The 15,676-nt window shown below is 39.0% G+C and overlaps 1 protein-coding gene across 1 annotated transcript; it reads right to left on the bottom strand.

Annotated features, from left to right (window-relative positions):
- Positions 1–1,798: 1,798 nt before the first annotated feature.
- mier3a (mesoderm induction early response 1, family member 3 a) lies at positions 1,799–10,563 on the bottom strand. The gene is made up of 13 exons (XM_036529391.1): positions 10,546–10,563; positions 9,636–9,660; positions 9,119–9,264; positions 8,521–8,655; positions 7,279–7,399; positions 6,868–6,941; positions 6,702–6,774; positions 5,349–5,497; positions 4,659–4,740; positions 4,462–4,556; positions 3,918–4,045; positions 2,813–2,958; positions 1,799–2,254 (listed from the first exon to the last, which is right to left on the bottom strand). The coding sequence occupies exons 1-13, from the start codon at positions 10,552–10,554 to the stop codon at positions 1,815–1,817; spliced, it is 1,623 nt and encodes a 540-aa protein (XP_036385284.1). The 5' UTR covers positions 10,555–10,563; the 3' UTR covers positions 1,799–1,814.
- Between the last annotated feature and the right edge of the window lie 5,113 nt (positions 10,564–15,676).

The following is a 15,676-nucleotide window of genomic DNA, read 5'->3' as shown; positions in this document are numbered from 1 at the left end:
CTGACCCAAGCAGTAAGGATAACACAAAGATAACATAATACTGGCGACGAGCCAAAGCTACCAGTCAAGTGTCGTGTACATAGGTGTTAAGGTTGAGTCATACGATTTAAAACATCAATTCTCTTTTTTAAACTAATCACCATGACAAGCCTACTGAACTAAAATTGTACATGCACACTGCTTAACTTACATAAATAGTACAAGTCAGTCAAAATAGAATTCTTTTCTCAAACATCTCAAACTAAGAAAATGTGCCTATTTTTTAGCAAATTTATTTCACTGTACATCTGCTAGAAAAGCAATTTTAAAGGTACATACAAGACTAAGGCTAAAGTTGTGATGACCTTGGTGCAGTCCAAAACGTTCTTTGCAATAAATACCCACCCTCTAACTATCCACAAATGACTAATTTTTATGAAGCAAACATTTTTTCCCACTGTTCAAAAACAAAAAAAGGATAAATTTCAGCCATTGAGGAACTGCAGAGGAGAGCAGGATAAAACAGAAATAAATAAATAGTGATTCACAAGGTTTGGATGAAACACCCCATTCTTGAATGAGCTGCACTGATAACCCCTACCCCTAACCCCACTCCCATCCCCTCCCAACCCTTCCCAAACCCACCTCCAACCCCAAAGTCTGAGAAACCTAACACTCATCTGAAGGCTGCACAATTATCTTACCATGCCAGCACACTAGTTTAAACAGAATTCTTACTCAGCCTCACCCCGGGTAGCAAATTCCGTATTTTACCACAAACGGTCCTTTATAAATTCAAGAATCGACAAAATGTCAACCATATGTTGGGTAGTAAAAACTGAAAAGCCATATTTTTTTGAGGGGCAGGGGGTTGTCACTGGACTTTTCTGCCTGTCTCTAAAAGACATTTTCCCCTCTTCAAGGTACACACAATTGAAATACAACTACAATCACAACCATTATTGACCATTAAATGAATCAGTATAAAATATCAAAATGTTCCATTTTTTAACCAATTTCACAAAGCGAGCTGGCAGTGAAGGTCTCACTCGATAGGTGGGGGCAGCCACTTGAATTTGGTTGGTTTAAAAAAAAAAAAAAAAAAAAAAAAATCAAAGATTCTTTCTTTTATCCCCAGATGCAGTCCTGGTACCTGTTTCCACAGACAAACAAAATTAAGGGGAAAGTTGCGCCTTTTTTATAATCTGAAGTGCTCCTTAAAGTACACAAAGGCTCCATTGAAGAAAATCTTTGCACAAACGTGTGCATTTCTTTAAAATATAAAAACCTGGACCCTCTTGTACAAAATGCTACATTAGCCAGGGTCTGGTCATGGTACCTGTAAACACTGATACTCCAAAGTACCAATGGGGAAAAAAAAACAAGAAAAAAAAAGCTGTTTATGGCAGCCATTGTTGGTGGCTGTTAAATGTTTCATTGGTTAAAGATGTGGTGGTAAGTTACTTGTTTGTTTTGTTTAAGTTTGAGACGCTCGTAGGAATAACGAACATGGAACACTACAGAGCTCGAACTTACACCACAATATTCAGTTCCCACAGTATACGGACACAGACGTATGACATTTCCAAATCGCGGACTGAAAAATAAATGGCTATATTAACTCTTGAGAAATCAAGATTTTAGTTCTATACGATAAAAGACATCACTGATGTCATAGTAAAAAAAAAAAAAAAAGAAAAAAGGAAATATATTTATAATATATATATTTATATATAATAAAAAAAATCAAATTTCCAGTGAATGAGAATATGTACATGTTACTGATGGTGGTCCCATCAAAACAGAGGAGACGCTGTGGCGCCTGCTAGCAGCGGTCACTCGGATTGCAGTGCCGTGTGCTGATGTAGCGTGTGCGGGCTCATGAAGCCGTTGGGTTCGCCGGCCGACAGACTCCCGAAGTCAGTGACGGACACGGCCATCTTGGCACTTGTGATGTGGTGTGTGCGGTTCTCGAAGTCCACGCCCAGGGTGCTGACGGAGACATCGTTGATGAAGGGCTCCGACAGGCCCATTTTTAGCCGCTTGGAGGGGCGCTCGCAGTCCTCGCCGCACATGTTGATGGGGTTCAGGTCGGAGTGGTAGAAGCCCGTGTCCAGCAGGTTGAGGCAGTCGGCGTCGCCGTTGCTGGAGAAGCCCAGGGGCTCCTCGTGGCTCAGGGCACCCCGGTGCAGGCTGTCCAGGGGCGGGAAGGTGTAGGAGTCCAGGCAGGTGACGTCCGCAGGGTTGCACACTGTGGCCACGCTGTTGGTCAGCGCTGAGGGGAATAAATCACCATTACTTGATGTGAATGTCATCCAGATTCTTTCTTTAGCCCACAGCTAATATATGCCCTGGTCATACAGGGGCACTGTGTCTACAGACTCCAGACACTTAAAACTGGGTGAATTAATCTGGCCTCAACTGCTCACCCTATTTCTGTGACTGTTAGTGGCTTAGAGACAGCTGGAAATCCTGCTGGTCTGTGGACTTCCAAGACCAGAGCTCAGCAACCCTAATGAAACCTTTACAAATCCATTCTTGACCATAATGAATATTATGACATCTCCCGATTTAGCTTCACTGTCACACGACTGATCGTGAAATTCAAATAAATTTTTGAATCACAACACGACAACATATACATACTGGTAAATGTGATGCTGAAGATGGATCAGGCGCACGAGTGGTAAACACGTGCTGCACTTGCATGAACACAGACTCATCACACAGCCAGTTTCAGAGCCCAAATTAAAAGGGGAGGCTTTCTGAGCATGCCCGGTACAGTCCCTATACTCCCACCCCCCACCGCCACCTGACATTGAGCCCCACTCACCGGAGAGGTCGCTGGCTGTGATGGAGTTGAGGATGCTGAGCTGCTGGTCGGCTGAGGGCTCCAGCCTGCCGCTGCTGGAGCACACTGACGGGGAGCTGTCCACCACCAGGCCCTCCGCCTCATCCACCAACCTGTCCATCAAATCCCTGGGGGGCGGAGCATAAAAAGGAGGACCTCGCATCACTCACAAACTGAACACTACCATTTAAAGACAGCATTTTACTACACCTAAGAAGATATCCTCGGAAGAGTCGGAAACTTGGTCATGCAGCGCTTCAAATATTGTGACTGTGTACAGCTTTTGCCTGTGTTGCACTCTGCTTCACTTGTAAAGCATTTGGCAAATGAATATGTGTAAATGTAAATGCAAGTAAAAGATATGACACTCACACATTTAAGTATACTCATATTCTCTGCTGTCATTTCCCATGCCAATGTTTTGGCTTCCTTACCACTACATCAATTCACAGAGCACCTCTCTGGTGCATCTTTCATGTCTCGAAACCACACCTGAAGTCTGTAAGCGTTTCACTGGGAGCTCAGACTTCAGTAATGTTTAGCGGTAGGACACTTGGGATTTCTTTTCTTAATTAAACACGTGTGTATTGATTCCGGAGTCAATTCCAGAACAGATCGTTTTAGCATAAGAGCATATTTAATTGGAGGTAATGACAAAATACATCATATTATCATAAGTCTTGGCATGGGTTGCTGTGGAGAGCTTGACTCAGAGAGACCTGGGCAAAAGCCTAAGTGATTTGGATCGTGACGCACTTCAGAGTGGTTAAAGGCAGATTTGGAACAAAGAAAAAAAAAAAAGGAACACATACACTTACTACTCCACATAAATGACGGATACATCGGCTCAAACATACTGTTTTAGGCAGAGTGCCCTTTAATTCCCAATTTAGGGCTGAAAGCTAAATGGGGCAATCAATTGTGATGACGCCTGAGCGGACATCGCATCCGGGGATCGTTTGGCTGCCTTTCACCAAACCACGGCTTTCATTTACTTCATTTACGTGCAGCTGCGTGGCTGTCTCTTCCTGGATGGTAACTGCCTCTCTGAGTAACAGAATCGGGCCGCCACAAAAGAATCACTCACGTTACACCAGGGTAGCTGCTGTACTTCTTTTTCCCGAACCGGTTTTGCTGGACGAAGTAGTCAAAACGCTCCGACTTCTTCCACACGTAGTAGAAAGCTACACATTCCGCAACTGTCCTTGTCTTAACCTTGAGAAAATAAACAAGAGTTGAATCCGTTGATGCAAAGCGACGCTAAACAACACTGTTGCGGAATGTAAACTGACCAATGTGCACTCCTCCTTCTCCCGTTTTATCAATGAAATGTGTGGGACTACATTAAGCAATTACTCCCATCATATTAACACATCCAATGTATCTACCCATGTAAGGTGGTACAGAGTAAGGAAGTTTGTTTCTAAACTTTTGATGTTCAGGATTTAGATGATCTAGTAGTACACCGATGCTAATGGTCTGTTGAAAGAATGTTAGCGACAAGTTAAGTCCTTTTGGTACTTTATTTCTCAAAGACATTAAATCTGATGTAGAGAAGGGCGTGTTTTTGTACAAGCCACCCTCCGTATCTCAGGAGGTTTCACAGAATTTAGATTTCCCTTAGCTCTTACCTTGTGTTTCTGTATTAGGTGAAAGTTCTTTTCATACAAAAGCAGAGCATGTTCAAAGTTTCTGCATTCTTCTTCTGACCAAGGAAGCATTTCATCTGAAATGCCACATAAAAAAAGAATTTTTAATTTTTCCAGTGTAAAAAAAAAATAACCCAGCATAACAGAATTGTTATTGATATGAAAAAACAAGTGCTTACCCTTTGAAGATTTTGCACTGCTGCGATACCGTTCAAGTGCATCATGGACACTGTAGTTACACTTCACAAGCTCATACAAAGCCTTGAGGGGAAAAACATAACTCACTTTTAATGAACAGTGATAAAATCAGGCGCAAAATTCAAATAAGGTAAGTGTAGTCAGAATATGGACCACTTCAAGCAAGTTTCGTATGTCACTCTTTGAAACTGGCAATTTTAGTTCAAACCATTTTGTTCCACGTCTATGTACATAATGTGTGTATAAAAAGAACCACTGAAAGATATAATGACATGGAATATGCAGGTAGCTGCAAAACCCCACAGAGGGCCTGGACAAATGTTAATGTACAAGTGGTAGTCTGAGCTTTAGTTAAATACTTCAGCACGGAGATTAGGCTAACTGTCACAGGTGGTGAGGTTCTAATCATAACATACAAAAAGGCTGATAGTGACTTAATACCTTGACCTGCTTCATGTTCTTTCTGTTAGTCTTTCCATTTATTTGTTATGGTTTGTTACGGCCCGTCCTAAACTCTGCTTTGCTGGCCTCCTATCAGGCATTCAAACTTACACAGCACGCAAGTATGACTTTTGGACAGTTGTGAGACAACAGGTGTACTTCAAATGTTTAGACTCTGGCAACCTCGACGGCGTGCACGTGACAAGACAGCCCAGGTCACACTGGCTTACCTGCTCATTGTCTCTGACATGAGTCCCCTCCACAACTCCCTCCGTCTTCCCATCCACGACCCGCAAGGACAACTCACAGAGGAAGTCCTTGACTTTGCTCTCCGGCAGGACATCTGGACACCACAGTAACTGGTCTTCGTCCTCATACGCTGCAAGTGACACGGAGCGTTAACACTGACAGAACACCTGAGCTATTTAATTCATCATCCCCTGGGTGTTCGGTTTTGAAACGGTTGCAGCTGAGTCATATACTTCAGCCACTAGGGATTTGGCCATTAATACGCAAATCAGTTTTAGTTGTGAAGCAACAGCGGAAAGCACCTGTACTTGTGCCTGCATTCACACAGACCCATAGGACTGAGGAGCCCATCACTGGGACTAAACTGTGCAGAAAAGAGGTACCAAGCAGGCTTTATGATTTATGATTGTGCTAGATTTACAAAATAAATTATATAGTTGTGCATTTTTTAAAAGATGAACTATTACAGTTGTTAATATAGATTTATAGAATAGAATAGAACAGAAACTTTATTTGTTCCCGTGGGGACATTGGTTTGCAGCACAATCACAACGCATTTCACCACAACATCACAGAGTTACCAGTAGACCAAGAGACATACTCATACACATACCCATACAACATCACAAACATACAGAGTCACCAGCAGACGTACTCATACATGTGCCTCGCACCTTGCAACAGATATATTGCACCTTATATTAATGTGAATATTATACTTTATGACAAGATTGTCCAGAGTATTTGCTAAATGAGTTCATTATTTTTTTGCTGACATTCTTAGAGAGGATGCATAAGACTTTGTTTATATTTAGGCTAAACTTCCAACATTTCTGCTCATCGGCTATGCATTTCTATGCAGGAGTATTGCAAGTTTCTCAAATATAAATAGTTAAACTATTAAAAAATACATTACAAGTATCCAATAACCCAGACAAACCAATCAAAACATAACCTAAATTTAGGACCACTTGCTAAATAGTGGGGGTTCATATGGAGAGGCACTGGTACACAATTGAATTAAAAAATATTACAATTAACTTGTTTAGCCACACAATAAACTGACAAACTCATAAGAGTCATTAGAAGCATTACTAAAATCAGTGTTTCTTGCTAATGAGATGACTTTAGGAAAGAAACTCATTACATTTTGCTTACTGATTGTAAGCAAAATGTAAATGTAAATGATTGCTTATTGCTCCCATACTAACCAAAAGGGAAGGAAACTGTTGCTCATGCGTCATCTAGTCTGCTCTATATAAAATACATTACCATCTTTTTTGTAAGATCACATGAATGAACCGCATTTCTCTATAATATGATTGCAAACTCACGCTTTTCTTCCTCGTCATAGCTGCACAGTTGGGAAGGAATTTCCGCCTGATACTCAGAGCCCACCATGATCTCCTGTGAGAGTGAGAGAAGACAATTCATCTTCAAACGCTGCATTTTTACAGTGCATCCGGGAAAGAATCACTGAAGACGTGTAGAGACCCGTACCTTTCTGGAGTCTTCGGGACTCACACCATCGTCTTCTCCCTCAGACTCCTTGTCCCCATCGTATATAGTGTTGGCTGGAAGAGAGACACAGACAAAGCAAATATCAGTGACAGCATTATGACATTTTTACTGTGGACCGTAATGCTTACGAAGCAACAATTGTTCAAAGATGTTAGAGGGGCACACAGTTAGTAGTCCAAGTGTGAAATATTAGGTAAATGCGCCTGAACATGAGTTTCACAGCCAAATGCTATTTAACAATTTGTCCACAACATGTTACTATGACGAATACTCTCACTTTAAGACATAATGCAACATATAGACAACTGTGATAAAACATGAAAGGTTACTCTAGCAGCCATGATAACATTTGAACACTGCGTGACTGTAGTCACGTGAGGCTGGACTTACATCTCAGCGTTCTTGGGAAGAAATCTGTGGTTTCGTGTGAAGTTACAGATGGGGTCAGATCATCAGCTGATGACTGCGTTTCTTCATCATCCCCGGAGAGCAGGTCTTTTGCGATCTCCTCCTGTTAAAGAGCAGAAGCGAGACATTGAATACATGCACAGACCTGAAGATCTAACAGAACCTGAAGGGACATGCAATTCCAGTATTGCAAAATACCGACTGTCATCTCATCATCTAATATCAAACAGATTTAAATGTGTGTTAATGTCAACTATTCGTATAAAAAGTAAATTTGCTATTCACCATTTATATGCTATAACCATAATCAGCAATTAAATATATCAATAAATGAAACATTAGCTCAAAAAAATAATATAAAACTAGATGTTACTGGACAACATTGGTCTTTTCAGCCAAATGGCTGGTGTCTGAGCTAGTCTAAAACACATCCAGAGACCATGTCTCCGAAACAATCTACGACACAAATGCTAAGAAAGATTATGAAAAAACTGTGTATAGCAAGATCTATTTTGTGTGGCCAGGGACTAAGAGTTAGTTTCCACACTTCGAGAAACACTGTGTTAGGATGAAAGCTGTGAGGTACTGTAATTATGACAAGTTGTGAGAAATGATATAAAAATGTTTTGTGACCACATTGTGTGTGGCGACAGACCAAGAGTCATGACAAATAGTCAGTACACATGTATGATGAATGCCTGACAAATATGACAGTTGTGACACTAATGAGCACATGCTGTGAGAAGTTACTGATACCCCTCTGGCCGTGACCTTCAACCTAAGACAAGCGGAAGTATTTTATGCATGTCTACTATCTATGACCAACAAGTATGCAAAATTTCACTGAAACTAGGCAAAGTTTTATGGAAGGGTGACAACAGGTAGTGAAAACCACAAAACCAAAGCAAAGGTTGTATTTATATAGATGTCAAAAAGGTATGTGTGTGCCAGTATGTAGGGCCAAAACAACAGGCCTTCAGCCATTCTGGTGCAAAGTATTTGCACACATAAAATGCTGAAATATTACCAGACTGAAACTGCATCTTAAAGGACAGATGAGTAGATGTAAAAATAATAAAAGCTACTTAATTTTACCATATCGAAAATGTATCCTTTTTAATTTTGCCTATGAATGCATGAATGTATAAATGTATAAATGCATGTGTCAAATTTGAAGAAAATTTCACATGGAATGATACACAAGCCTTACTTCATAACCCTTACCTTATCTAATGTCATATCCGGTAGCTCGTCAGTCAGTTCCCCTGAAGAGCTGTCCACGCTAGACCCCCCAACAGTACTGACCGATGCCTCATAACGATAAATAGCCAGCAACTCTTCCAGTGGCATGTTGCCTTCCTGTTAATACAAACATCCATGCCTTACAATTTATTACGCATAGCTTGAACAAAACAAAGCAGAGAAGAGTGCCCATACACAATATCCTTTGAAAATTTAAAGTTTTGTCACCGTACATGATATTAGCCAACACTTTCAAAGTTCATTGGAAAATACACAATGGAGGTTTGTGTTAATAAAAATGCAAAGATATAGAGATTTTTATTATTGCAAACATGCTTATAAATATATAGAAATATAAATACAAATAAATGCTACACAGTTTGTTTCATACAGTTCGTGGGATGGACTGGCAAAACAAATTAATTAATTAGCGCACAGACTGTAAATGTATTACTGTGGCGCGGGATGAAATGTTTCCTTGTATCGAATGCCTAACTGTAAAACTTTAAAGCTTTCAACTTTCAAAAGTCCCGTAAATTTCTATGAGTACTTTGAAAACGGCCATTGTCATGTAATGTACCTTCTCCAGATCCGCAATTTCCGCACTGACGTTCGCCTCTCCCTCCAGCAACTCTTCCTCCTCTAGAGTGCGTTCATCGTCATAGTCATGGACCAACATCTCCGCTGTTGGGTCAAAATCATGATCTTCCGAAGACAAAGAGCCAACTACGGAAAAAATAGTAATTTTTAGCTTTGATAATCGCTTTCAACCAGGGCGACTTGAAGAACACAATGATAATAAATACAAAAAACTGTAACAAACAATCAGCTAACGTTACATGACTAGCAACCAATCGGTCCCCTGATTGTAACGTTATCTTTCGCCCTTAAAAGATGAATTATTATGAAATCACATATTGCTTGATAGCTAGCTGGAAACTGGCCAACCTGCAATTTACCTTGCTTCACAATTCTACATGAGACTAATTTTACATTGTTAGCTAGCTCAGTAGTAACGAAGCTAGCTGGCGAGCTACTCAGCCTTCACACTTGCCCCACTGAACAGGAAAAGCGCAAGAATCCAAAAGGCGGCTTACCTGGGCTCGTACTTCCAAAGGAAGCCTGAAATACGAATAAAACGAATAATTGTTAGCCAAAATTAGTCAGGTAGCAAGTTATCTAACGTTTAGTACCTTGCCACTACTTAACCGACCTACTAGCTAGCCTGTCTTGTTAACGAGCATTTAACGTTTGCATAACCGGCAAGACATTGCTTTACTTCATGTATCCAAATAATTAGCGAGCTAGCTAACGCTAGCTCCATTAAAATAAATAAATAATAGCGCTCGGTTTTCCGCTACCTGAGAGCCATTTCCATTGATATTTGGTCATCAACTGCCTCACAATGTGGAAATACGAAATAAACGTCCAATCTATACTGACAAAAAAATCACAGCTTATGCATTTACCATTTCTCGCTAACGTTATCGTGTTTTCCATTACTGTCACTGCGCTCCGCAATAAATCTAACAAGCTAGCTTGCTAGCGAACAAGCTAATCAACCAAATCCAAGGCATAAACATAAACAATCTTTCGACTTAACTCCGTGGTTTACTCAATTGGATTATCTTGATTAAAATTTAACAAAACATGCAAAGTGCCAATAAACCACACATAGAAAAGTCCGTCCATTAAATAAACCGACAAGTACATTTTACTTTCTAGCCTGCTAACGACGTGAGCTGGCTATATTTTTACCACTGGGTTGACGAAACATTCTTACAGTCTGTTTAGATACGGACGCCGGGGCCTAGCCCCGTAGGATCCCGCTTTACATTCAAACATATTTCAGACGCCTACTTCCACCAGATTGTCAACCTAGCCCCATGTTCCACAATACAACACCTTAATAAGCACAGTCGATAAGATTTATCCAGATTTTATGCACTGCAAAATCTAAAAATATACATTTAAAATCTGATGCTTCTTCCCTTTTTTCCTTCTTACCTCCGCCATATTGGTACCTTTAGGCTAATAAACTGGCTTCAGCCCGGTACCCGGATTGAATCAGACAGCCAATCGGAAAAGCTGGTTTCATTTTTCGCGATACGCTACAGTACTTTGAAACAATCGCTGCAATAAAGTCATCAGAAAAGTCTCGAAAACGATGTTATTTTTATGTACGTATTAGTTTGAAAAAGGCAAATAAGCCATTGTGTGTATATTTAGTTTGCCAGATAACTACAGACTGGTGCAACTGCTTTCAGTATGTAGGTAGCCGACAAGCAAATGTGTAGCAATATACAAACATAAATCGCACAGAAACAGAATAAGAGGAGTTGTAGCGTTTATTGTTGACTTTGTTAGTGCATTTTATTTTAAGATGTCTGGAAGCGGAACGGACGTATTCAGCTTTTCAAAGTTATAATTGCACTGTTGGTTTAATTCATTGCTGAATTCTTGAGGATTACCAGTATGCAATGCAATTTTACCGGCGCTTCGTATTTTAACTCCTCATGACGGATTTTATGCCTATTGTAGTAATATCAGGGCAATAACGGTCTTGTGGCGTATTATGACGTTCACTGTCTGTATCAATGCAATAGTTTGGGACTACGGGTATGCCATTCAGCCAGTTAAGTTTTTTGGCGGACTGCTGCCTTACTTTTACAGCCGAGATTTCAGACCTTTTTGGGGTTTCCAGCAGAAGTAACCACAATGACCCTAACATCCTAATCCTGAGAGACATTTACCTCTATCCCATCTGTCTTCGTTCAAACACAGAATTTGTTTGAATGAGGACAGATGGGACAGAAGTAAATGTAAACCCACACAGCAAACGCTTCTACACTAAGTACATGAATTTATTGCACACTTGGCTGACATTATGGCTTGCCTAAGGAGGCTTACTTGGACCTCAGCGACACACTGGTATACCCTCGACTATTTCTCCATTAATGAGCTGTCACCTCACACTAAACCCCTGAAACGAAATTATGCTTAAATTTCAGCCATAGCTTCAACTTTAGTTACAAATTATATTGTCACATGAGGCAGTGCATACACAATACACCACAGAATAGGTTTGCCTGTCAAAATACTGAAATTAATATGACACTAATCTACAACTAACAATTTAGACCACATCAATTAATCCATAATATAGATACTTTTTCAAATGAATACAGCCCAATGTTTTCAGTTTTTACTGTAATGTGGCCCTTATGGTTTCTCCTTTTATCTAAGGAGAATAAGGTCTTTACAATCACCTGTTTTTAGTATTTTAGTATAATGTTGTTGAAGATGTACAGCCTAGAATGGATATGTGTCTACTACCTTCTAAATTGCATACATGTGAGCAAAATGGCCTTTAGAATATATGACTTACAGTCATGTGAGTACCCTGCCATTTTTGGTTTGCTATTAGATAACATTTTTGGGTAGTCTGTAATTCAGTTATACAATGTTTGAAAAGTGTTCCTGTCTTTGCAGAGCTCTATTTCACAGCTCCCGTGGATACTTGTACTAATTTACAAATTTTACAGTCATATACAGTTACCTTAGGGTATCACTAATGCTGAGTATTTTGATGGTTCATACTGTCATGTATTTCTTACTTAAGTTTCCATACTTACTGTTTCCTGACCATTAGCAAACAGTCAATTTGACTGTTGAGTGTACCTGTCCTTTACTCCATTCTTACTTAACATTTAGAATTGACAGATAACATACTTTTTTCCATGGTATGCAGTGTGGATGTATTATTGCTGACTGATGGATCAGAAATAGAAACATTTTGTCTACAATATCCTTCTTGATTGGCATCAAACCTTTGAGAATTTTTTTAGATAAGATAATCTTATAATAATTTTACAGTTTTATAGTGAAGTTTCTCATACTTCACTTAACCTGTCCAAAGCTCTGTGGATTATAAAAAGAATGGTAAGGCATCATGCGAGTACATCAATGAGACCCAACCTGAAGGAGTGTGTAAGTCTGTCTTGCAATCCATCCTGATTATCTAGGCAAACAAGCCTTATTGTACTTGGAATCAGGATGCCAAAGAGGCCTCCAGTGGAATTTTGTGTTCCGTGTGCCCACATTGCTGTTGGCATTTAACCACAACACTGGTACATGTGATCATTCTGCTATGTTCCATCTGACCCCCAATATACATGATGCATTTATTTTTACTGACAAATATGTGGCCAGATATAACAATTCATCAGTCTCTAGTCAAATATTATATATAACAGTCATCAGTCTCTACTCTTCAGGGTACTTGCTGATGTTTCTGGGAACTTAGACCAAATTCCATGTGCATTATATTATCATGTGCCAAGGTAGATAACACATTTGTGTACTTATGAGAGGCTCCCCTATGGATTTTGCAGGTTGTGTCCTATTTCACTATAGGCAGAAAATGCTTTTGTCCCAAACAGGACTCAAAACCCTCATGTATGGCTTCACAAATGGGTGTGATAAATGTCCGAACTCTCCTTTATGATCAACTTGAAGGAAAGTGGTAATAACTGTCAATGTCAATGATACCCACACTACACAGAGCTACTCAAATGACCTGTGATTTACTCCTTGTTGCTGTTGGCCTATAAATTCAACATATCTTGGTTCTTTGGCCAGACACCAACAGGGGGATTATTATTAATGTTCTGCTTGGGAAGAGCCTGACCACGGAAAAGGAAAACACCAATATTATGCATGGTTTCAATCATTTTGAAGGCCATTCCCCAAAATCTGATCAGCATTAAATTATTTGGCAGACACCAGTAATGGAATCAGCATCACCATTCTGGGGGAGAAACTTACAATATTAGTTAATGTGATTCACAGTGGATCACACTGGTCGCCTTATTTATGAATAATGTATTAATAACAATATTATTGATTAATGATAATATTGAATCTTACTTGAGACCATTTTCTGATTTTGGATAATGAACCGAACTGAACTTGACTTCAGCTGTGGTCTTTTGATTACTCCATCAGTGCATGCGGAGATGATTACTAGCATGATAATGATGATGATGATAATTATAATAACTATGAACAGTAGTGGTACTCTCAGTGGTAGTCACGTTTACATTTATATTATTATATTTGTATTTAAATATTATAATTATGATCAGCATCAGTATTTTGTGTAATATTTTCTTGCTCTCTTAGTAATTACTGGAAGATACTATACACTATAAATACATTTTACTAGATATATGTCATTAAAAGCACTTGATTGCATCACAATACCCATCCAACTGAGCATTTTTTTTATTGAGAAAATGACAGTGTTTCCATTAGGTTAGTGGGAAATGTCAATATCTTCATAGACAACTATGGAAGACAATGTTATCAAAAAGTCTCCAGATTGTGGACTGGGGCTGAAATTCTATTAATAGTTATGTTTATAATGTCATCCATCTTTGTATAATATTATATAAATGTCATAAGAAGTGTTTAATACATCATTTTAGCCCTGACAGTTGTGGCCAGAAAACATAGAATTACTGTAATTGGCCTTAAAAATGTTTTTTTTTTTTTTATATATATATATAACGATTTCAAAGTGAAAGGTACTCAGCAACTTATGGAGGGCAAAGCCTTCTGGGATGTGATGTATCAAACTCTAATGAAAAACTATTCAGATGAGATATATTATTATTACCACTCCTTGCTAACCATGGTCCAACCAAGTATGGCAAGCCAAAAAAACCTCCTCGTAACTTACTAGCAACAGATAACTAACTAGCAAAATGTAAAAATGGAAAGTCTTGATTTCAATGTCCTCCTCCATTATTTTGTCTGTGAATTTATCTTTTCCATATCATATGACTTTCTTTCGCTAGCAAGATTTTTTTGCTAACAGAAAAGACTTAATATTAACAAACAAAAATGAAAGGTCTTCTTCTGTCTCCTGCAAACCAATGCCTCTTTCTTCCTAGACATGCTCAGTGTTCAGTTTAAAAATTATGTCGATTTGCATGTGATCGCACAATTTAATTTGTACCAATCTACTTCCTCCTTTGTCAATTCCATAATCATGCCTTCTATTGCCAAATAGAAGCTGAAAATCCCTACAGGGATCCACCAACCTGCAACTCTGTTTTGTCTCAGGTATACATCAGGCAGTACATCATCTCACCCTGGGTGCCACTTTGAGGATAGGTGCTACTATACTGACGTCCAAACCTTTTGCAGGCAACTGATGAATCTGCACTCAAGATGAGCACCATGCTGTTTGTGCCATATTGCTGGCCGTAAAGTGGAAATTGCCTTTTAAAAGTGGCTATCACCACACCGTAAGCGAATGCTATTAATAGGAAAAACCTATAAGATAACCCACTGAATATGAGTAATTATAAGGTGTTTACTGATATTCGGTGTAATGTGGACTAGGAATTTTATATAAAGGGAAACATTTTAATCATAGTCTGCAATTAAACATGCAGATATCATACTCAAATGCCAAATCTCCAAATTGTTTTTGTGCTAAAGTAGAAGATTTCTTCAAAAGTGAAAGGAAATAAAATAATGATCACCACTTCGCTGTTAGACACCCTTAAATAGGTTACAAACACAAAAGCATTTACTACATGAAAATAAAGAGCTTTTCAATATGGGTAGCAGTAACTGTGGAAGTAAGTAATCAAAATTTTAGATTTTTGCTGAGGTTACCCATTAAAACACTCTAAACACTGTCTCCATATGAAGAGAAAAATAGAGATCATTGTGAACCAAGAAAATGCCAAACATGGTCTACAGTGACTCCATTTAAACTAACACCCCACCACCACCACTGCCACAACAACATATTAATGTTTTAAGTATTAAAACAACATAACTTTTACTCATGCAACTCTTTAAAATATTACAACAGTTATAATAAAGCCTATTTTATGTCTGACCACTCACTCCCTCTGGCGTATTACGCTGACAAGGTAACTTCCTTCTTACACGAATAACACTATGTTTATTCAATAGATTTGGATTTTGTATTGTGTTGAATTTTCAATATACGACATTGTTGACATCGGAAATTACCCGTTTCCGAAAACGTACTCCCCGTCCTTTTCCTGATAACCTGTCTGCTTTCCCTCATCTTTGATATGCTGTATTAAAAGAA

This window comes from Megalops cyprinoides, chromosome 5, assembly GCF_013368585.1.
Source record: "Megalops cyprinoides isolate fMegCyp1 chromosome 5, fMegCyp1.pri, whole genome shotgun sequence".
NCBI classification, from domain to species: Eukaryota; Metazoa; Chordata; class Actinopteri; order Elopiformes; family Megalopidae; genus Megalops; species Megalops cyprinoides.
This window is presented reverse-complemented; position numbering and strand designations above follow the sequence as displayed.

Excerpts from the sequence above, each read along its gene's own strand:
- mier3a (XM_036529391.1), bottom strand. Across the intron at positions 7,400-8,520 it reads CGGATATGACATTAGATAAG|GAGGAGATCGCAAAAGACCT; the intron begins GTAAGGGTTATG and ends GCTCTTTAACAG. Across the intron at positions 4,557-4,658 it reads CAGTGCAAAATCTTCAAAGG|ATGAAATGCTTCCTTGGTCA; the intron begins GTAAGCACTTGT and ends GTGGCATTTCAG.